General features: G+C 36.0%; 1 protein-coding gene across 2 annotated transcripts in view; it reads right to left on the minus strand.

Moving 5' to 3' along the window:
* The window catches only part of grid1a (glutamate receptor, ionotropic, delta 1a), a 435,683-nt gene that overhangs the window by 59,719 nt on the left and 353,277 nt on the right, over positions 1 to 22,687 (minus strand). For both annotated transcript variants that reach the window (XM_056477338.1, XM_056477339.1), the window contains exons 5-6: positions 20,642 to 20,695; positions 9,600 to 9,773 (exon numbers count right to left, since the gene is read on the minus strand). In XM_056477338.1, the coding sequence (XP_056333313.1) occupies positions 9,600 to 9,773; positions 20,642 to 20,695 (228 nt within the window). The remainder of the gene's footprint in view (positions 1 to 9,599; positions 9,774 to 20,641; positions 20,696 to 22,687) is intronic.

Here is a 22,687-nt window from a genome sequence, read left to right on the forward strand (position 1 = left end):
TGCATGTGACGTACTGTATGCAACAGTTTTAGTTTATTGTTTAAGTGGCGGACGACGTTGCTCTCTCTTTCTTTCTCTTTCTCTCTCTCGTTGACATGCTTAAATACTTGTGCTATGTGACAATATAAAAGCTTTTTTTTGTCCTGGTATATGAGATTTGAGGTTTGGGACTCTGTTCTGAAGTGAAAGTGCCAGAGTTAACATCATTCGCTATGGTTTTTAATGATGCACGACTCACATTGACAGGTGTAAATCTGATCTATACCTGCTTATACTGCAGACATGAGAACACAGATCCGATTCATATCGGATAAATTTCCATATATGAACAAGGCCTGAATCTGATTTGAGTAAAGCGGAATTCATGTTATTTTTTTCTGCTTACACGTACATGGGCCGAATCTGATCTGTGCCACATGGGAGAAAAAATATTTGGGTCACTTAAACCATGCAGTTTAAATGCAGCCTTTGAGGCCTACTCTCTGGTCTTTGTCTCTCTCTCCCTCCCTCCCTCCCTCTGTCTCTCTCCCACTCTCTCTCTCAGGTAACTTTATTTTAAATTAAGCTAGGTACAATTAATATCATGTTTTTATCATTTCATGTTTTATTATTTTATACAGTTATTTTGTAACTAATTCAGTTGTAACATTAGAGAATTATAGTCATTAAATCATTTCATTTAAGTATTCTGTGATTTACTCTTGATTAAACATCAACACCTAATTGCTACAATACAATACAATCACATAATAGAAACACTCTCCTTTTTAGCTATTAATGCTGCCTTTATTTTCGTTTTTGGTATAAGATTGCAGAAGAATGGTTTGACTAGAGATGTACAGTTTTTCACCATCATACTGATAACTTTTCAGTCATTCAGCAGAACTACAGTTTGAACCGCTGGGGTTTAAAACATTCTTACATGTTAAAGATGAAAGTACCCTATGTTATTTCAGGATCTTATGCTATGCTTCTCTTTTTAGTGTCAAAGTAACAGACACTTTCCATCTGTGTTGCAGATATACATGGGGAAATCAAACCCATCAGAGCACATGATGTCATGGTGTCTTTGAGATCCTTCTTTACTTGAATTGTTTACTTACTACGTCACTTCACTACGTTACACTCATGCTCTGATTTATTGCCGAATAACCGTTCAGAGCACTCCCTTCAGCTGGCGGTCCAACAATTATTCCCTGATTTCGATATTCCAACAAGAAATGGGTCCCAGCCTTAAGAGTTCTCTTATTTTATAATAAAAGTAGCCAGTATTTTATTGTGCATGTCAATGCCTACATGCTGTGTTTAGCAGTTTAAGAACAATGAAAATCCAGTGAATTCAATGGAGTGTTGAAAAAAGTGAAACTCCATAATGGAACTAAGAGTACAAGCATAAACTGACCCAAACTGACCAAGCTCTTTTCATATCTTGCACATTGCTATGTGTAAATCGCTGTCTGTTTCCTCAGTGTGTAGGCAGCCTAAGTCTAAATTAAAAAAAAAAAATGTAGCTGAATAGAGCTCAACAACCAATCCACAAACTAAAATTGTTCTCTAACTTGGTGAAAGACAGCTCGAGTGTGTGAATGTGTCTGCTGTCTCTCTTTGAGAGCGAGAGCAAGAAAAAAAGAAAGCGCTGCAGGAGATTTTTGCATGGCTCTGCTCCTGCAGAGAGCAGCTGTCGTGCTGAGAGACACCTGGAGAGAGAAAAGACACCCTGAACGACAGCACTGTTATCGTCAAGGAGACTCCAGTCTCGGGGCCCGAACGGCCAAACTCAATGTCCCCTCAGACATGTGATCCTGACAAAACAACACACTTATGAGAAGATCAATGCAGAGAGAGGGGGAATGGCGGCATAATCGAGAGAGGAAAGAGTGTAAGTGAAGGATGCTGAGAGGAATAAAAAACAGCATTTTACAATGAAGATTACGTCTTTATCCACTTTTTTTTAATAGCTGTCTACAAGAGAGATGAGAGAGCTTCACTTCTGCTAAAGCCGTGAGATGCTAGAGAGAGCTAAGAGTCACCAAGTGTGATAAAACAAACCTTTTTTTCATTTCAAACACTTCAACCATTTCAAGAAAGGAAGACAAGCTGTGATGAATTCATCTGCTCTTTGTCCTTTTATTCAGTTTGCATCCCTGCAAGGCTTTACAACTGGCCGGTATAATGCAAGGCTTTCCTGCATTTAAGGGATATGATTTGCACTTGATTTTATCAGATGCAGTTTGTCCTCTACCTGTAGCTTACTTATGCTGCATCCAAACAACTAAATTAGATTTCATTCAGTTGTAAGTGTCAATTTAAAAAGACGATACAGAAAAGTAAACTACATTTCAAATGTTTTGCATACGTTTTTTTTTTTCAATGGTGAAGATTTAAGCCAATCAGTACACTTCTAAAACATTCCATTGGTTCACAAACTTCTATGGATTTGTTCATTTAAAGCTGCTATGAAATATACATCCTATTTTTTAAAGGGGTGGTCCAGAGTGTATTTTTAAGACTTGGTTGTATTTTTAAGATGCAAAGCAATATTTGCTCATGCTTCATTTGTAAAAAACAAGATATTTTTAAATATATCTTACTTAGAATATATACAGCTAATCCACAAACATGAAAACGACTATCTTATTTCATAGTTCCTCCAAATGGCCTGCCCTCAAGAGGCTCTGATTGGTCAGCTAACATAATGTGCTGTGATTCGCGGATTGGCTCCACGTCACCAGGAAAAAATGTCACGCCTCTACAAGCATGAGTTTGCCTCTGCTGTATAAAAGCTGTCAGTCAGCTTAGCTGTTAGCCGTATCAGTTTGAGCCTGAATCAGACAGAAAATGACACAGAGGACACAGCTGAACCCCATGGCTGCTCTCTAAAATAATATCTGACGAGTGTTTTTCACATATATTCTGAATAAGCATGCGTAAGTAATATGAAGCGTTCAGATATCTTTTGTGAGTTCGTTATTTTAGATGTAGAACACACGGAAAGCATCCGCATAGAGAGACATTGCAGCGCTGTTGAAGATTGTGGGTGTTTACAGGGGTTTGATGTATAAAGTCTAAATTGTAAACAGTGCCAAACAGCATTTCCTGTTCACCTGTTTGTTAACTAATTATTTCTCTTTTATAGTCTCCTCATGTCTGCTGTCCTGTGCTGTTGTCGTTCTTCCCGAGAGTCATATCCTGTTCCTCTCCAGTCTTTCCATCCAAGTCCAGTCCAGTCTAGTTTGTCTTTTTAGTTATGTTTTTCCACATCAGGGTTTTTTTTTTTTTTAATTTTAATAAAGACCCATTTTTTACTGCATTTGTGTCCTCGCTCTTTTCCCTACACCAACTGAGACAGTATTAAAAGTTTTTAAATCCAGCAATAAATTCATGCAGTACAGTTGTGTTAATACAAAGCTGTCAAAACTATGTTCATGATAAGAAATTTATGTATATTCTGTAATGGTTGTTTAATTCTCTAAGTGCTATAATTTACATAGTAAGAAGCTAAACTACTGTGTATATCTGCAATGATATGTGACATGAAAAAATATTTTTTTAACAGAAGCAATGAAGTTGTATGCCAGTAAGCTAAGATCACAGTGATTGCATCTCAAATGCACTTTTAGCACTTAATTCAGCCAAGCAGAACTGTATACACACATATAGCTGCGGGCGTACAGCTGTGACTGTGTTTCGTTTCAGTTTACTACATGGTCAACTTGCCACCAATGGTTTACTGAAATCTTAAGTGCCATGTGTGGTATAAAGAAATGGAGAACATTTTCTTATTTGCTCTGCTGAAGCTGGAAATCCATTCTCACTCACACTGCGTTCATGGTCGTCTGGCTTTACAGTCGAGGCACGACAGTTTGCTCATGTAAGGGTGAATGCAGAAAATGCTAATGCGCCTATGGCATAAGGTCACATGGTTTTGACTGCTGAGGCTCCCTAAGAAGTGTTGAAGTGACTTAAGCATGGCCTGCCAGCTGTCCGATTAGTCAAACACATCCTGACATGGTTTCAAGGCATCAGAAGCCCTGTGAGAGACTGCGGAATCATGAGTCAACGCCTTTTCTGCCCGCAAGTGAGACAAAACATGCGATCTGCTTTAACAGCTAACTACTAATGTACAGAAGAGAGTCTCTGCAGTAATAACTAACAAACGTAAAAAACAGTGACCTCTTACTACTGTGTGGCTGTAAATTAGACAAGTCTGATAATTATTAAAGCATTGAATAAGCTGTTTTAATATCTGCCTCCTCAATGAGAACAGTAATTGATCAGGAGGTGCTAGTTTAAAGCACTGAAAGCTGACATTCAATTTAGTTCACTAGCACAGATGTCTATTAAAACAAGCTAATGAGTTCACATTCATATTCATCTCAATGCCATTTGCTCAGCTGGTGCAGGAACACAAAAGTATATACAGTAGATTGAAATCTGACCATTTTTTCATGGGATGACTTTTTAAAGTATTCACCTAGCAGGTTTTCTTCTTTATATTATGTTATGTTATGTTATATTATATTATATTATATTATATTATATTATATTATATTATATTATATTATATTATATTATATTATATTATTCATTTTCATTTTCGGCTTAGTCCCTTTATTATTTTGGAGTTGCCACAGCGGAATGAACCGCCAACTTATTCAGCATATGTTTTACGCAACGGATGGCCTTTCAGCTGTAACCCATCACTGGGTAACATCCATACACACTCATTCACAATTTTAGCTTATCCAATTCACATATAGCGCATGTCTTTGGACTGTGGGGGAAACCAGAGACGCCAAACAAGCTATGTATAAATCGTGAGCTAAGTGTGAACTTTTAAAATATTTATGGTCATTGTTGGGGGTAATGCATTACAAGTAACGCGGGTTATGTAATAACATTACTTTTCTCAGTAACAAGTGACGCATTACGTTTAAAAATGAAGTAATAATATTTGAGTTACTTTTTAAAAAATGTAATTCAGGTTAATTTTAGTTTCATTAATTATTCATTCATTCATTCATTTTCTTTTCAGCTTAGTCCCTTTATTAATCAGAGGTCACCACAGCGGAATGAACTGCCAACTGCCAACACAGCGGATGCCCTTCCAGCCACAACCCAACACAGGGAAAAGTTTAATCAATTAGCTTATAAAAAATAAATAGCTGAATTGAAACGAACGTAGACACTGTAAATCCGACAAGATGGCAGAGACTTACATTTCTGCAATGGCAGTATTCTCATTGTTCTGAATGTGTCAAAGAAAGTGAAAAGAGAATTGTCTCAATGGACAATGATTTTATTTCACTAGTAAGACAAAAAGAACAAAAGTAGCAAACACATTGCTTTACACTTTGATCTGTATATATTTTTGATTTTTTTAGGGTAAATTAAGGTGTAGGCTATATGGTGCATTTTTAATTGCAGAGCTCCTTTATTTAAAAACAGAAGAAGAAAACAATCCTGCAAGTTATGAAACAGATCAAGCCTCAGCCAGGTCAGAAAAAGTAATGCAAAAGTAACTCAAAAGTAATGTAACGCATTTCTTATTATAAAAAGTAACTAAGTAATGTAACAAGTTACTTTTTTGAGGATTAACTCAATATTGTCATGCATTACTTTTAAAAGTAACTTTCCACAACATTGTTTATGGTAGGCCTTAACTGTATTGAATATATAATAAGTTACAGAAATGCCAAATATTGGTGGGGGAAACTATTTTGGAGAAGCTTCTAAAAGATTATCAGTATTCAACCACATTATGTGCACTGGTAGAGCATACTTAAAAATGTAACTAGATTCAATTTGGTTGCCAACTCTAAATGTACTCCTTATAATATTCATAAAATGTCCTAACCCTAGCAGAATTCACCAGTGTTTCTCCAAAAACCTTCATGTCAAACCCTTTTTCAACCCTTCTTCACTGCTTATACACGGTTTACAAACAGACATCAATGCATAACAAAACAAAGGACACAATGCTTCACTGAATACACAGCCAATCGATGTGTATGTCCCCATTTACTTGTAAACATTTTGAGAATGGAACAATTCTGATAACACCACTTTTAAATCTGAATGAATAAACAAAACAACAAAATTAGGACATCAATTAGATGGATAAAACGCACCGCCCACAGAGCTTTTATTCAGCGTTGCGTGAACTGTCAGGATGGCGTGTGGAGACCTGTGGCCCGAGGGCTCCGATTCACAATGCCGCAACCTCTCGAGTTAATTAAAACAGCCAATCTGCCACAGCACAGACTCAATCTCTTGCGCTCTTCAACCTGCACTGTATCGGTAGCACCAACAGAGGGTGAGAAGTGTCCCTGCGGCCCCTAACATCTCCATATCTCCCTGCTCATTTCCGTAAAGCACTCATTTGTCCTTTTGTGGCACTGCTTTGGCATTCGTTTGCACGTGACCCTCTTTCTTCATGAATTATTGAGACAGAGAGCCCCAGAGAAAGACACATGGATTTACCATCTGCTCTAAAAGAATGAAAATGGATTCTGAGGCCCAAACAAGGTTTTTTTTTGTCGAGCCAGAAACAGATACAGTGTTTTAATATTGTGTAAGGGAGGTAGAATGTTTTTCACAATTACACAGTATCGTCTGTGACTTTACAAGATTATATTTGTTAACGGGAAAAAGCATTAGGGCCCAGGCGGCTCATCTGGACCAGTCGTGCATAACCTTGTTTTAAATTAAGATTCTAGAGAAATTAAGCGATTACAAAAAAGAAAATAAACATGACGGTTATTGTGGTTATTATGCAGAGCCACAGATACCCCTAAACTGCAACTGCAAAGCTGTAATGAAAAGACAATTACAGATGAATTTAGACTTGAGCTATTGGAGTAAATCTCACTAACATGGGGCGCTGAACTCCTTTGCTGCAAGAAAGCAGCTGCCAAGTATCTTAATGTGCTATGCATACAATATAACCTTTCACAAAAGGCCACAAAGACTTGAGATGTCTCGTAAATCATGCCGCATGTAGCAGCTCATTATAAAAAATTAATCTTTGAGGAAATTCTTGCTAGGACAGAACTTCTGTTCTACTTTGACAGAAACAAGTCAGGTCACTGAAAAATACATGCTCGTGGTGGCATTTTTGCTACAGCATTACGTTGATTCTTACATGCTTTGCTGGCACTTCCAAGTCAAATGTTCAGTGGGTAACATTAAAAAGTGTGCTCCGTATCTTAATATTAACAGCTAGGTGTTGAACTGGTGCTGAACTCCAAACTTAAAATACGCACTGACATGAGTTGCCAGATTGATGACACCAGCAAGAATGAATTCAACTGACAATGGGTTTTTAAGCTGTCTCCAACTCTCAAATGCATCTCCGATATTTATCTGGCTCCTATTACACTTTTGGTGATAGCATATTTTTGATAGATGGTTGTTGGGTTAGTGTCTGGGTCAATATAATCTCACTGACAGTTGAAACAATACTTCTCTCTCTCAGATGAAATACCGTACAACAGCAACAGCATTTTTCCATCCAGCTGCTGTATTCATCTTCTTCAGTTGTCAACACCACCCTATGTATTTGATTAATTTCATCTTTAGAGTTATAGGTCAGATAGATTCAGATAAATAAGAGAAGGCTTGAATTAAAATCTTATTTTTAAATGTTACATTTTTTATTTTTAGATATTCTGTAGTTTAATGCTGATAACATGTTCTGAATTTTTTTTTCATAAACCAACTCAATTTATTTAAGGCTTAAGAATGAAAAATTTGCATGCAAAGATTACTTTATGTATGAGGTAAACAATACCATAGTATACCTGTACAATTCAGTGTTTGGGCTTTCAGCAGTGAAACCAGACTGAACTGAACTAAACTGAACTTCAACTCAGAAAACTGAACTGACACAGTTTCAATTTACTACAACTTTTATATTAAGCTGCTTTGACACAATCTATATTGTAAAAGCGCTACAGAAATAAACACAAATTTAATTTAGTTGAATTGAATCCAATTATTGAACAAAAATCAAACCATTATGTTGGGTTAAATGATGAACATTGACCACAACCAAAACTGAAAAAACAACACACAAGAATAACTGGCTGTTTACACATTACTTTGACTACAAAAGCACAAGTATGTTGACTGTTTTCTACATATCTGTGTTTTTTAGACAAGTGAAAAATTACATTCAGCACCTTTAATCTACACCTGGTTCTAATTTATAATACATGATCATAATTTGTTTAAAAATAGATTCTTTGAAATAGTTGACTCAGAGTTGAATAAATGAATCTAGTTGGGTTCGGATCTTTTGCTTGAACGCATCGACGTCGACACGGTACATCACCAAATATATAGTTCCAGATCCGGTAAAATTTGAACACACTTTCCTTCAGACACTAGCGAAGCATGAAGGATCACAGGATTGATTACGACGTGAAGATGATGATCACTGACAGATTCGGCTGTGGAGGAATAAAGGGTTAAAATTCATTTTCACAACAATACCACAGTATAGCCAACCTAGTGTTGTGTTTGTTCCTGTCATTTTTCTGATTTTTGATACAATAACCTACGCTGCAACACGGGATTCACCGGCCGTTTGCTATTAAAGGAAGGAGCAGCGGAGACTATTATGTCTGGGACTTTGTCAAATTTTGACAGGGACTTTGTCAGTAACTGTTACAGTTCTTACTGTTACAGTCACTGTTACCAGTTTCTTCTTCCTCAGGATCTTAACATCTAAGTGAAAGTCTAAGTTGTAATCGCCCCGCGTGGCTTGTAATCTCTTATCTTCTTCCTTTACTGATTTAAATGCATTTCTGAACTTGTGATCCTCTGCCGTTTGTCTTTGCTATGGCCACCATCGCCTGTTCCTTACACATGCACGGCACGGTCCATTTTCAAAATAGTCAAACTTTTGCAACTGTGTGGAGAAATACTGCATGTGTGTCATTGTTATTACTTGGGGTTAGGGTTAAGAGTACAGTAATATGCTGGTGTTTAACTGCATTGTTTTATTGCATTCCTGCATTGGGCTCTCACATACTTTCTGCTACTTTATACTGTAGCCGTGGTGGGCATTTCTCTCTGTCTCGCACTAAAAGCAGCCAACCAATCACAACAGACTGGGTCATCGGTCCAATCAGTGTAGATTAGCTTTGTGCTAAGGAGGGGTTTGGGAACAAATGAATCGCTGAACGATTCATATGGGAGTCGTTGTGATAATTAGGTAAAAATAAATGCAGATTATAAAACAATGAAAGTGTTTTTTTTTTTACCTTGCATGCATATCAGCCTGTTGTTGGAGACCCCGACAACCCAAATATGACCTTTTATAATGCAAAATAGGGGCTCTTTAAATCCTCTTCTCTGTACTAAGGCACAGACCCCCCCAGCAAATGATCTTAGCCTAGGAAAAGAAGGTCTGACCACCATTTGTTTTGTTTTATGGGTCATTTAGGCTTGTCGTTTTTTCTGAAATGCATTATACTACAAAAAAGGTCATCTGGGACTATAAGATGACCTGATCTGACCTTGGCCTGCAGATCTATTTCTGATAAATGAGTGTGAATTAACTTTGCACTTGGAAATGCCACTAAGATTCATACCTCCAGGGACTGCAAGTAGCCTTCCTGTGGGTCGCAGAGCAGCGAGGAGATGCGATGATTGTTCCTCATGCAGCGGATGTTGGTGTCCCTCCACAGGGGGAAGATCTGTCGGATCACTGTCATCCGGCCCAGAGCGCTGTGGACAAGCTCCATGATCTCTGTGTCACTAACCTCCTACAGAGAGAGAGAGAGACACACACACATTCACAATAATACAGTGTGAAGACTGACATATTATTACCTACAGGCAACAAAACGCCACCAAACAAATATATTAAACCTCTGGCTGCTCTGGGACTGTCCTTGCAAATACAGAACATTAATAATATCTATGCTGCAAAATGAAGCTTATGCCAGCTGATTTGTAGGTCTTAAAGGGATAGCTCCTTCAAAAAATGAAAAATTCTGCCATCATTTACTTCACTTCTTCCAAACAGGTTTCATTTTCTTGCATCAGTCTTTCAACATAAAAAGGTGTTTTGAAAAAAAATTTGAACTGGTGGCTACCGGTGACTGGTAACACTTTATAATGCATGCTACAAAGCATTTGTTAAGCATTAGCAAATAGGTAATACATATTTTTTATTTATTAAGCATTCAATTATTATAAAAAAGGTACCAAAGAAAATTAAGAGGTACCAGTCCTCTGTGCAGTCCTCTGCCAGGACACAATAGTTCAGTGAGAGGAACAAACTTTGTTGAAAGTTGTTGATAATTGCTGAAAATGTTATCCAGATAAAAGACTGTAAAGAAGATCTGCTTCATTTCACATTCAAATTCACATCACCCACAATACAACATGTAAACTGTGACTAAGCAGATGAGAATTTAATTTCACTTATATAACTTGATGTAAAGGATATGTGGCAAATTTAGATTTTGTTTTAAAAGTTATGACGTTTTGACGCTTAATATCCAGCATATATATATATATATATATATATATATATATATATATATATATATATATATATATATATATATATATATATATATATATATATATATATATATATATATATATATATATATATACACACATATATACATACATTAAAAAAAATGTGATTTTGTATGTGTCACCCACCAGTCATACTGCACAAAACCCATCTGAGCTGGGATCGAATCGACGATTCTTTGTATGGGTGTCGGTTGCTCTAACAAGGAGGTTGAAGACCATGGTCTCTAGCGTCTGTCGCTAGAGCACCTTTTGTGGTCAGAGGAGTGAGGTCTACCTGCATAGCACTTTGCTAGCTGTCCTCTGTTACATATGTAATTGCATTCACAGTGTATTATATGCTTTTGTTATTAGTTGTAATATGATGGAAAACACCTTTTGTGTCCCTCTGGAAAAAAAATATTATGTAAGTAATGGTTGCAAATTACAATGCTACTCATTTTAAGGTTTTAAAGTGTAGTCTTGTGTAATACTATATAGCCCTCAGAAATTAGGTGACATGACATAACAAATCACACAGAAAAGAATCATTTTCTATTTAATAGATGAGTTTATGCATTTAATATAATTGCAATCAATGTCATTGATGTGACAGAATAATATAACTGTTCATTTAATTAGTTTATCAATTAATTATATGTTTTAAATAATCTTATACATCAATGAAAACATCTGAGTAACTGGTTTGTAAATAATGTAATGCTTATTTAGTCATTTTAAATTGATCATTAACAATTGCTTTATAGGACGCAGTTATTTTTAAAGCATTACCAAGCGTGTTGGACTTTGCATATTTGCACATACATTTTTATGAACTCTATTAAATAAATTAAATTTCTCTTTTTGGTAATCTGAACATGTATGAATATATATACACACACATATATACTGTATGAGCAATATTACACGAGTAGCAGTGCAATATGGCTGTATATCAGCACTGATGGGAGGCGAGCATTGGCTCGAGGCCACAGGCCAAGTGCCTTAGTGCCCCACAATATACAGCCATATCGCACTGCTACAAGTGTGACATTGCATTTATAAAACAGTTTGACGGCGTAATCATATTTTAAAAAATAAAATCAAACACAGGGAGTCTCAAGAATCTTTTTGTTCAAGGAACTACTTTCTTCCGCCATTCATTCACATCTGCAGCTGACCGTCAAGAACGGAAACCCTTGCTAATTCACAAACATCACTTTAGAACTAGTATTTGAATGAATCGCTTGTGTAATGTCTAAAGTGATGACAAAACAAGTGATTTTGCTCACATTTTAAGATTATAAGGCTGAACGGCATGAAATGCCACCAGTCTACAGAGACACTACCAGCCATCAGACACTACCAGATTATTATGGTATAAATACAGCACCACAAATTACAAAAGAGAGTGCTGTTATCACTGATCATCGCATGGCTATCAGCCAATCAAGTTCAAGAACCAGACAGAATGTCAATAAAGAAACTAATTGCATGATTATACAGTATGATTGTAATAAGGAAAGCAATAAGGAGAACAAGCTGAGAAAGGTTTTGTGGGTCAGAGTAACAGAGGTTTGTAATGGAATCATAACATATCGATCAAATGTCAAAAGTGCCTCAGTTTATAATAAAATAAACCTGAGGAAATCAAGGCCTGTCTGTTTAAAATGTAAAGCGTATAGTTAGTGAGTGCCAAGCAATTCATACACTCACAGTAAAGTAGCTAAAGCCTCAGGGAATTAAGAAGCAAACCTATTCCATCAACTATATCCAGGAATGTGTCGTACAGCATATGGAGAAAAAATAATGACAGCAATGATGGATTGGCCCCTCTGAGAACAAACTGCATTAAAGTCAAAACACGTCTTCAAATTGTAATCAGATACAAAGTCAAAAAAGAAATGTTCTTGAAGTTCAGCTGTAACTGAGGTACAAAAAATGTCCACCAGTTTTAAAATCTATCAATAATTGAAAGCTCTGAAGTGTCTACCGTGTTGAATTTAAGGATGTTTCTTCACACTAGACCCACCACATGTGTCCTCATGCAAGTTTTAAGAGCGCTGTGTGCCAGTCTCTAGTTACCTAGCGCTTTATGAGTCCTAAAAGCTATCTAGTACGTATTAACATCAGAGAGAGAGCGTTAAACACTCAAGGGCATAGTATAAATACATTTAGGCTCTCCACACATACAGTTTTTGCATCTCTGCTAATTGTAATCGCTGTAAAAGTAATAATTCACACAAAATGTAGCACCCTTATGTCTTTTGCAATCTGACTTTACAATGGCTTTCTTATTTTCACAGAACCCAAAAGATGTTGAATGATTAGCTTCTTTGAATGTAAAGAGTGACCAAGGCTGTCAAGCAAGATTATTAAAGCATTATTTCCAGTGAATGACAGCCTGCAGTATTTCACACCAAGCTGTTATTTGGGTTCCGAATATTAAGACTCAAATGAATAATGCTTGTAAAGTGCTTTTTTAAAGCTTGATAGCCCTTGCTCGCAAGCCACTTTCACTTAAACTCTATAATGCAACTTTTGCCACCTTTTTAATTTTACTTTGGACATTATTTAGAGCATTCAATTTCCTTACGACTACATTTTCTCAGCTCCTTCCTATTGATTATGGCCGTCTGAGTGCTGTACTTACTATGCGTCCATAATCATGAGTTAAAAATTGAAGTGTGCAGCAAGCAGTCAGAAGTCTAGGGTCAAGAAAATCTTTAATGATTTTAAAAGAAGTCGTACTAAAACTGCATCTATTTCACAAAAAAATACAGTGAAACCATTTTAATTCAGTATTAATTAAAAAAAAAAACATGAGTATATTTGAATTGCAATACATTTTTGTGAAATTGATGACACTTTTTACAAGATTCTATGATAAGAAGTACATTAATTTAACTTAAATGGAAATCTTTCATCATATTATGAATGTATTTAATGGTCACATTTGATCAATTCAATACAATCTTGCAGTATAACTTAAAAAAAGCAATTGAAAGGGGATGAATCTGACAAATACCAGGGAAAGGACCTCAAAAACAAAACGGCAATGGAAACTACTGGCCTAAACAGTCTGGCCTAAATCTGTTCTCTAAGAAAAGAGCTATAAATTAGCTTTTGACTCACTGACCTTCATAAATGCAGCACATTCGGCTTTTACCGAGACTTTGATCTTACAAAATATCTTTCCACAATCTTGGCAGCCGTTTAAGCGTTGGCGTTTGTACAGGAGAAGAATACCCAGAGATCACAGCACTGAGATGACTCACCATGTGCAACCTCCAAACACATTAATCAAAACAGCCCGGCCCAACATATAAATGATCTCTGATACACGTCCCTTGCTGAAGGTATTAATTATTCATTTACTCACGACTATAAACTTTTTACTGATCAACTGATCAAGGTGATGCTAAGCAGAGTCAGGACTTCTGATGTCACGGTCTGTGATTAAATCAGCGCAGATGTTTAAATGCCTCAACATGCTGAATGAAATCTGTCATTTAATTAAACTTCAAGCGTTTGTCACAGTAGGAGACTATTCTGACATCTATTAAAGGTCAGAGTTACAGAATACAACTGAAGATATAAATGTATGTGAGAAGGGGCTTAATGAAACAATGTCATGGTGAGATCACAGGAAATTCTTGTTTTCGAATTCATAGATTTCATATTTTTCTTCTCAAGTTATGAGCAAATTATTTGAGCAATGAACAATAATGGATTTTTTTTCAGCTGAACTTTATGTTTCACTCTATGGTCAATACCAACACAGGCTCATTATGGATACATACCTCTGTATACATTTCTGGAGAGCATGAAATATGTCCCAGGAGGTAAGTTTAAATGCAGTTTTTGTTTTTCGCGAATCCATCAGAGGCCACTGTGTACGTTTTTTCAGATCTCAAATTTCTCTCAAGAGTGCCATTCAAGTGTCTGCTTTTCTCATGTAAATCCAACAGAGGCTTCTGTTGACTATATGACAGACTGACTTTTGTTTTACCAGATTTCTGAAACTGTTCTTCACCGGACTCAAACCCCATCATCAGAGTCAACTTCTCTCAGCATCTTAAGTCCACTGATGCGATCCAAGACCAGCGACGAGATGATCCCAAGGTTTCCATAATCCTGGACCAGCCCATATCCTGAGCATCTGCTGTCGTGGTCATGGAGGAGTGGAGAGCATGAGACTGATTCCTGTGACGCTCCAGGGACAGATGAGTCTCGCTGACATCCAGTTTCTCCTGCCTCCGGCGCCTAGACTGCAGCTCTGCACAAGACGTTTGGCCACAGGAGAAATGTTCATGCCCAACTGAGCCTGGTTTCTCTCAAGGTTTTTTAATTCTTCCCTTTCGCCAATTGGTGAAGTTTTTTCCATGTCGCTGTCGCCACTGGCTTGCATGGTTTGGGACCTGTAGAGCTGCGCATCGATGGATTTGCTCTTCAGCGTTTGGACTCTCAGTAGTAAATATTAAACCACTAACTAACAATACTAGCTTAAAGGGTACCTATTTTACCTCTTTTTTAAGATTTAAGATAAGTCTTTTGTGTTTCCAGAATGTGTCTGTAAAAGTGTCTTTCAGCTCAAAACACTCCTCAGATTATTTATTATAGCTTTCAGAATATTAGTATTTTCTGCTCTTAACACAATGCAGCTGTTTTTGTGGCCTGTGTCTGTTATGCTAGTTCTCCCCATCCACCATTCCCACGTGCCTGTCAGAGTGTGCCTCAATCTCTGGCTGTGTCAGATAAACAGCACAGTGACAGACATTAATAAAGCAGATCTCACATAACGTTTGTGAGAAATACTACAGTAAGACCATTTCCAATGATTATTTGATCAATTTGTTAAGTTGCAATGATGAGTCACACACAATGTCGCTACAATGTTCACGCACGCACACACACACACAGCATGCGCATTTAACTTTGCACTGTTTTTGCACAACAAATGTGATGGGATATACATTAACATCCACTGCTGTATGGATATCCGTTATGTTTATGTACAAAATAAACCTGATTTAACGTCCACAGACTGGGATTGAAGCGTCCTCTTTTATAAATGTACTGACATGTGGCTGTGGTGATAAAGTAAAGACTCTGTATTTTATCACAAACATGCACTGTTTTATTAACGTTTTAAACTTGTAAAACTCATTCTTGATCGCATTTGATGATGATTGATGATCACAGAGAGCTTAACAGATCTTTTATTCCCGATTGCCTTGCGCACGTACTGTTGATATGATTATACGCGTTAGTACAGAGACATGTTAATATGCCGCTGTCAATCAAATCGGTAGGCAGGGAAACCACAATCCTATGTCACGTTGCAGTGGACCTCAAAATGGGAGGAATTTGGATCTTATTTTAATGTCAGGGAAAAAGAAACAGTTGTTGTCTTTATATCACCCTAATATGACTGTGGACACACCATACCTACAAAAAGCTTACAAAAGATGATTTTCGTCATAGGTGTCTTTAAATAAACTACTAATTAGCTGTTTATTAATGCTCAGTAAGGTAGAAGTTGGGTTTAGGGTTCAGGTAGGATAAGGGATGCAGAATAAGATCATACTTTATATCTACTAATGAACATCTTAATAATAGGCAGGTAATAAGAAAGTAGTTAATAGCATGAAACGTGATCTTATCTAAAGTGTTACCGAGCATCCTAAATAAACAATAATAATCGCTTAGCAACTGAAAAAAAACAACAAAAAAAAATCACAACTGGACTTTTGTTTCAGACACTCATATACAAGGTTTAGTTCAAAATTCATGAACTCTCCCCTATTTTCTGCCATGAGTTTGATAAATGAAAACCGTAGAGGTCTAATTTGTGTTCAGATGTGTTGTGGTGACCTTCATGTCGGATGTGTGTTGAATTTATTCACAGCCAATTTAATCATCTTTAATTCAGGATAACAGGCAAACAAAAGCGGTTTCATGTGAATATCTAATCATTTCTAGTTTGAATGTGATGGTGCTTTAATTTGGACATGCTGAATCTATTCTACGCAAATGAGCAAAAATGAAACAAGAATGGTGGAAAACAGAATTAGCATTAGAGGCTTATATTAAAATCAAAGCCTCTACAGTAGAAGAATAGCATATCATTTACATACAGTACAAGTACAACAGCACTAGTGATTATATTCTGAGTGCACAAACTGTACATGGTCACAGTCATCAAATTTTGTGGTAAAAGCATTAGCAGTTTTATATCAGTGACGCGGTATTATTAGCTACATTAATTTTATGAAAAGTGCACTTATAATGAGTGCGTTAACATTTCATATTTTCCAATCATGTGTGTTCTGTTTCACAGACTGAAGTGGAGAATGACAGCATGTTTTCAACGCTGTTATGGAATAAGTGGGCAGATTCAATATGATGAGAGAGAGGAAACAAAAGGAAAAGGAGAAAAGAGAGACACACTGCCTGTATTCATTTATAATTATTTAAAACATGAGACTTAATGAATGATGCAGATATTCAGACTCACTCCGTCAATCTCTCTCATAATACGCTAAAGTACTCAATGCAATTAAACACTCAACATTCTTTTATTAGTTTAAAAGTGACTTTCTGAATCAGCAACTAAGGATTTTACTCAAACTATAAGATTTGAATCTGTGGCAGAAGAAAGTAGTAAACCATTCACCAACTTCTTTCAAACCTGCACTGTAAAACATTCTGGATTCCACACAATTCCGTCATGCTGTTCAAACACAAACCAATTAGGCTAGCTTTTTCATCTTTGTTTTTTTACAAATTTAAGTGGATTGAACATAAAACAGTTAAGTTGTTCCCAAAAAAACCTTATGAATTGTGTTATTTAACTTATTTTAAATTAGTAGTTTAAACAATCAGCTAAAGTCATTTTTTGAGTGTATATGACTTTGTTGGTTCAGTAGAGTACAGATGAAATGTTTAGCAGCATGCTAAGCTTCTCTTTTGCATAAACTGAACATGCATGGAGATTTACAAATCAGTACTAAGTCAATGATGACTTTAATTGTCTTTTTAGAGTAAACTATCATATGAGTTCAAATAAATGGAAATATTTCATACAAGCCTTGTACATAACTTTTTGAGCAATGGTACTGATCACTATTGTAGAGCTTATTTTGCTTGGGTGCTTTCTTTTTGGGTATGGGAAAGAAATTCAGATCTGAATCCAATTGCCCTGTCTCTAACTTGGTTTCCCATTGATGACATAATTTCTTAAAGTTGCCCAGCAACATTGCTATAAAAGTTGTCCAGTGTATCATCGGCATAAAGATTACTTTTATTATGCTTGTATGCACTTGTAAACTAAATGTTATAAATAAAAATTACTAAAATATATTTTACACAGAAAATACAATTTCACGATTAATTTAGTAATTTAATAGCATTTTATATCTGACAATTATTTACATATCAAGTTTGGGTGGTGATTTTTGCACCATTAGGGGCTAATCTCACCGAACGCACTTTTTGCAATGACAGGCGCACATTTAAAATGGTTTTCCAGAGGCCAGTGTTTGGAGTAACGCATTATAAGTAATGCGCATTACGTAATAATATTACTTTTTCCATGTGACGAGTAATATAATGCATTACTTTTAAAAATATGTAATATTATTTCAATTTCTTTTAAAAATGTAGCTCAAGTTACTTTTTACCCTGCTTATTTGACTTTTATTAAATATATTACGGTTGAATCACACACTCAATGAAAGAGAGTGCTGCGAGTAAACAGACAGTCGGCTCGCACTCATCATCATCAGGTCTTTTTTTTCACAGCAGATAAGTCAGTGTACCGTTGTAGTAACTGAATAACTCAGCATTTTGGTTTATTTCGGAATATTAGTACATACTGAAGAGGCAAACCGTTTCACAACAACTTGGTTCAATTTAATGAACTGGTTTGACTGGTTCTCTTAGAAGATCTGGTTAAATCAAACAATTCATTCTCGAATCGCCCATCATCACTACAGACAGTAAGAAACAATGGCAGGCCAGAGATTCTTGTTATTTTGAACTTGAGGAAAAGTAGTGGATTGCTGGTGTTGTTAAGTGTAGATTATGTGTAAGTAAAACTCTTGACAATTGCAAGAAACACGACATTGAAAAAACAAAACAAAACTGGATGCGAAGCACTACACCTGCACCCCACCTCCAGCTATGATTGACATCAGATCAAGTTCTCCAGGAAAAACATTTAATTTAACTAAACAAAAAATTGGTTATTGCTTTTATTGTTGAGGAGGTGCAACCTGTCTAATGTTACTGTAGAAACGACGACGTTTTGTAATATAGTATGATTTTTTCTCTTTTAGGAAACGATTTACATTTACATTTGTTAAAGCCACGTGCTGTAATTTATTCAATGTATAAAGCTAAAAGATTTATTTTGATTTGGGGATGTTTTTTTATTAAACATTTTAAAGGTTTAAAATCTGTTTTTGCCTTAATAAATATTTCATGTTAGTACTCTTGGGCTTTACTGCAGTCTTTATTTTTAATGGACAGTGAATTTACTTAACTAATAACACAAAACATTCAAAAGTAGTAGCAAACACATTACTTTACATGCTTTCATTAATCTCTACTGTAAATACAGCATGTATACGCTCTGGGCTCAGAAAGTTCTCAAAATATAATTTTAGCCAATTTTTTTTTTTAAAGAATAATGAAGGTGTAGGTTAGGTAGAGCTTCTCTATAAAAAAGGTGAAAAAAACACAAGTTCTGAAAGAGATCAAACCTCAGCCAGGAAAGGAAAAGAAACGCAAAAGTAACTTAAAAATAATAAAACGCATCACTTTCCATAAAAAGTAACTAAGTAATGCAATTAGTTACTTTTTTGGGGGAGTAACTCAATATTGTTATGCACTACTTTCAAAAGTAACATTCCCCAACACTGCAAATGGCCATGAGCATTTTGTGCATTTTAACCGCCTGTTGCGCTTGGCCAGATGAAAACAGTAAACTCTGTGAAGAAAAAGCACACTCTGTCAGTCACGTCTAATTTCATTGTCCAATCAAATGAAAGCAGGCAGAGTTTTTGTTGAAGCGACAGTCATGCTTGTGTTGTCAAGATGACTACGGAGACTTTGAAAGATGGAAGATAGAATGATCGCTGTTTTGAGTTTTCCAGAGCATGTATGACTCCACAAATCATGAATATCACAATATTATTTAAAAGCAACCAGTCAGTCTGGCAATAGAGTTTTTTTCTTGTCAACAAAAAAAGGCAGTGCAGTATGCCTTGCGTTTTCAGAACGGGAAAGCACGTTCAGTGTGATAGCCATCCACTTTCCACTGTATAGACGAGAGTGCCTAGACGTTCATATCATTTCTTTAAGAACAAACCCTTTAACCCTAAAATACCACTTTTTTTTAAATGTCAGAATGGGATCAAATACACACATTCTTGTTTTGCTGAAGGCTCTTGCAGCAGTAAAAGAATGACTCTTACTCCATGCGAATGGTTTTGAAATCCCATTTGTAGTGTAGATGGATACAGAGTGCTTTTGGATAAGCTTGAGTATAGCTTTGTTTTCTCCCAGAGAAGGAAAGTAAAAGCAAAGTTTTTCTCTCGCTCTCGCTCTCTCTCTCTTTATAAAACAATTGTCTCATGCTTCTTTGCTCTATTGTGTCGAAATGTCTGTGTCAACACATCAGACAGAAACATAAGAGTTTTTTACACCGTTCAGCCAACACTTATGCTCTCTGTCTTCTTGACTCGGCTCTTATTGGGCCAAACTCTTTGTGCTTAGCTCTCATTGGTTTTTCTAGGGCCAGACTCTCATTAGGTTATTCTTCCATCCAGCGAAGAGAGTCAGAGAGAGAGAAACAGAAATAAAGAGAGCAAAACTCTAAGTCGTGCCAGTGTAATAATCCACTGTCAGCTTTGCTCTAGCATGGTGACAGCATATTACACACTGAATGAGAGATGTGCCACATATCAAACATTGTAAGTTGAAATTGGAAATGAAGATGGCAGACTGCATTTGGGCTGCCAACAGCTTTGAGGGTTGATGCCTCTTTTCGGAAACAGATAAGAATGAGTTATGAAACTCATTATAAATATGTGCTTACCTCATTGGCGTACACCCAGTGACTATCTTTGGATGCTAGATTCGTTTCCACTGCCTGCAGAACACAAAAAGACAAAAGGATGCAAAATTACTGAGAAGAAAATAAAAGAAAGCTTGATCTACATCAACAAGTAGAAGCTGAAGCAATGGACACTGAGAGCCAAGGGCACTCTTTAAAACACGCTTTTGTAAAACATAAAACATTTTAAGGGACGTTGCTATTTCAGAACACGTTTTGTGCCCAATCATACTGATTGCACACAAAGTATAACGTTACCTTTAATGCTTTGAATATTTATGGAAAACCAAAAGAAAATAAATAAAAAATAATAATAATTAAATTAAATTAAATTATTATTCCTGACTATGTTTACATGAACATCAGTAATCGAATTAATTTGCCTTAAACTAAATAAGACAATAATATGATTAAGGAGTTTACATGAGTTGCTTTTTAAATGTTCCTTCCATGATCTTGTCACATGGTATAGCACATAGATCGATTGAATTTCAGGTGTTTCATTTAAAATTGTTCAACTTTAATAGCAGTTCGGCAGTTTTAATTTTAATGAAACATTTCATTATAAATGAACATTTCATTCATGCCCCCGTGACAAACGAGGTATTGAATGTGTGTTTGAAGTAAGGACTGGTGGAAGAGTGTTGTTTTAAAAGAATTTGATACCAGTTTTGATTTCATAATGCAGGTGTCTGTGGACCTTTACTGTATTAGGAGGTGCCAAACAGCTGTGTGTGTGTGGAATATCCTGTCGCAAAATGCAGTGAAAAGTCCTACATGAAGGTAATAGTTTAATTAATCCTGCAAAGCACACTGCTGCAGAATTACAACATCACTTTTAACAATTCTAAAAACGGCAAGCAAATGTTTTTTTTTTTCTTCTCACTTTAACATGATTAATGGGTCCTTTTGTGTGTCCTCACGTTGTAATTGGATGGTCATCCTGCCATGAACTTACTCTACCTGCAATCTTCGCATTGAGCTGATCTCCTTTTTTGCACCTCTGGATTTGTCAAGATTAAGTAAAATTCCTTAAATATTTTTTCGTGTTTATTACAATGTCTAGAACACATAAACATTTACTTATTTTGGAAAACATTAATCAATGTTTTAATGAATGATTTAGAGCTTATTATGTCTATATTATAATTCTACAACGTTGGGTCAGAGTGGTAGCCTGTTGCATTGTTTAAGGACAAGGTGTGAATGGTCTTGAATGTGAACCTGTTACAGGAGATGCATGTGTCCCTTTTAGTATGATAAGTACAGACCATAATAGGCCAAACGGAAAGTATTGTTTAAAATGTAGTCAAATTTTAGTTAGCATTTGCATTGAAATTGTCTGCAAAGTGTAAATCTGCTACAATATATGTGTTATATGTGTTTTTCACATATTTAATTAAAAATACAACCTTTTTCAGTTTTAGAATGCCATCAGTGCAGAAAGGTCATCTGTTCAGTGTGCAGAATGTGATTGCTGCAGTCCAAAATTGAGAGAGCGATTTTGAAATGAATGCAAGTGATGCAAAAGAATGAAGATGCAGGTGAAATGGACAAAGAAAACCACCAACCCATTAACTGCCCAGCCAATGACGATGTGAACATCAAGCCCCAACCAAAAAAACACACCGTGCCCCATGACATGTTTCACTGGTTGAAAGAGTTTATCAGTCCCAATACTGATTTTTTTTTCACCTGTGTCGCCTGTGCCTTTCAGATGAAAAGAACTGTGTTAGGGACTATCACTGTAAGTAAACACAATCATACCACACTAAATGTGACAAAATATATTTTTTTCAAATATTTTTATTAATAAATACTTATTTGTAAAAAATATGATTGTTGATTATTACTTATGATATATACTGCTATGGAGCTAATAAGTGAATAACCCTGCAAATGAATGTTTACCAGTTCAGACAAGTGAGTAAAAATACAGAAATTCTGCTCACAACTAGGCCCAACCTTGCAATATTACATTTGCCTAAAAACGTTCCAAAGTGTAAAAAAAGTAAAAAAAATTTTTTA

This window comes from Danio aesculapii, chromosome 17 (assembly GCF_903798145.1).
Source record: "Danio aesculapii chromosome 17, fDanAes4.1, whole genome shotgun sequence".
NCBI classification, from domain to species: Eukaryota; Metazoa; Chordata; class Actinopteri; order Cypriniformes; family Danionidae; genus Danio; species Danio aesculapii.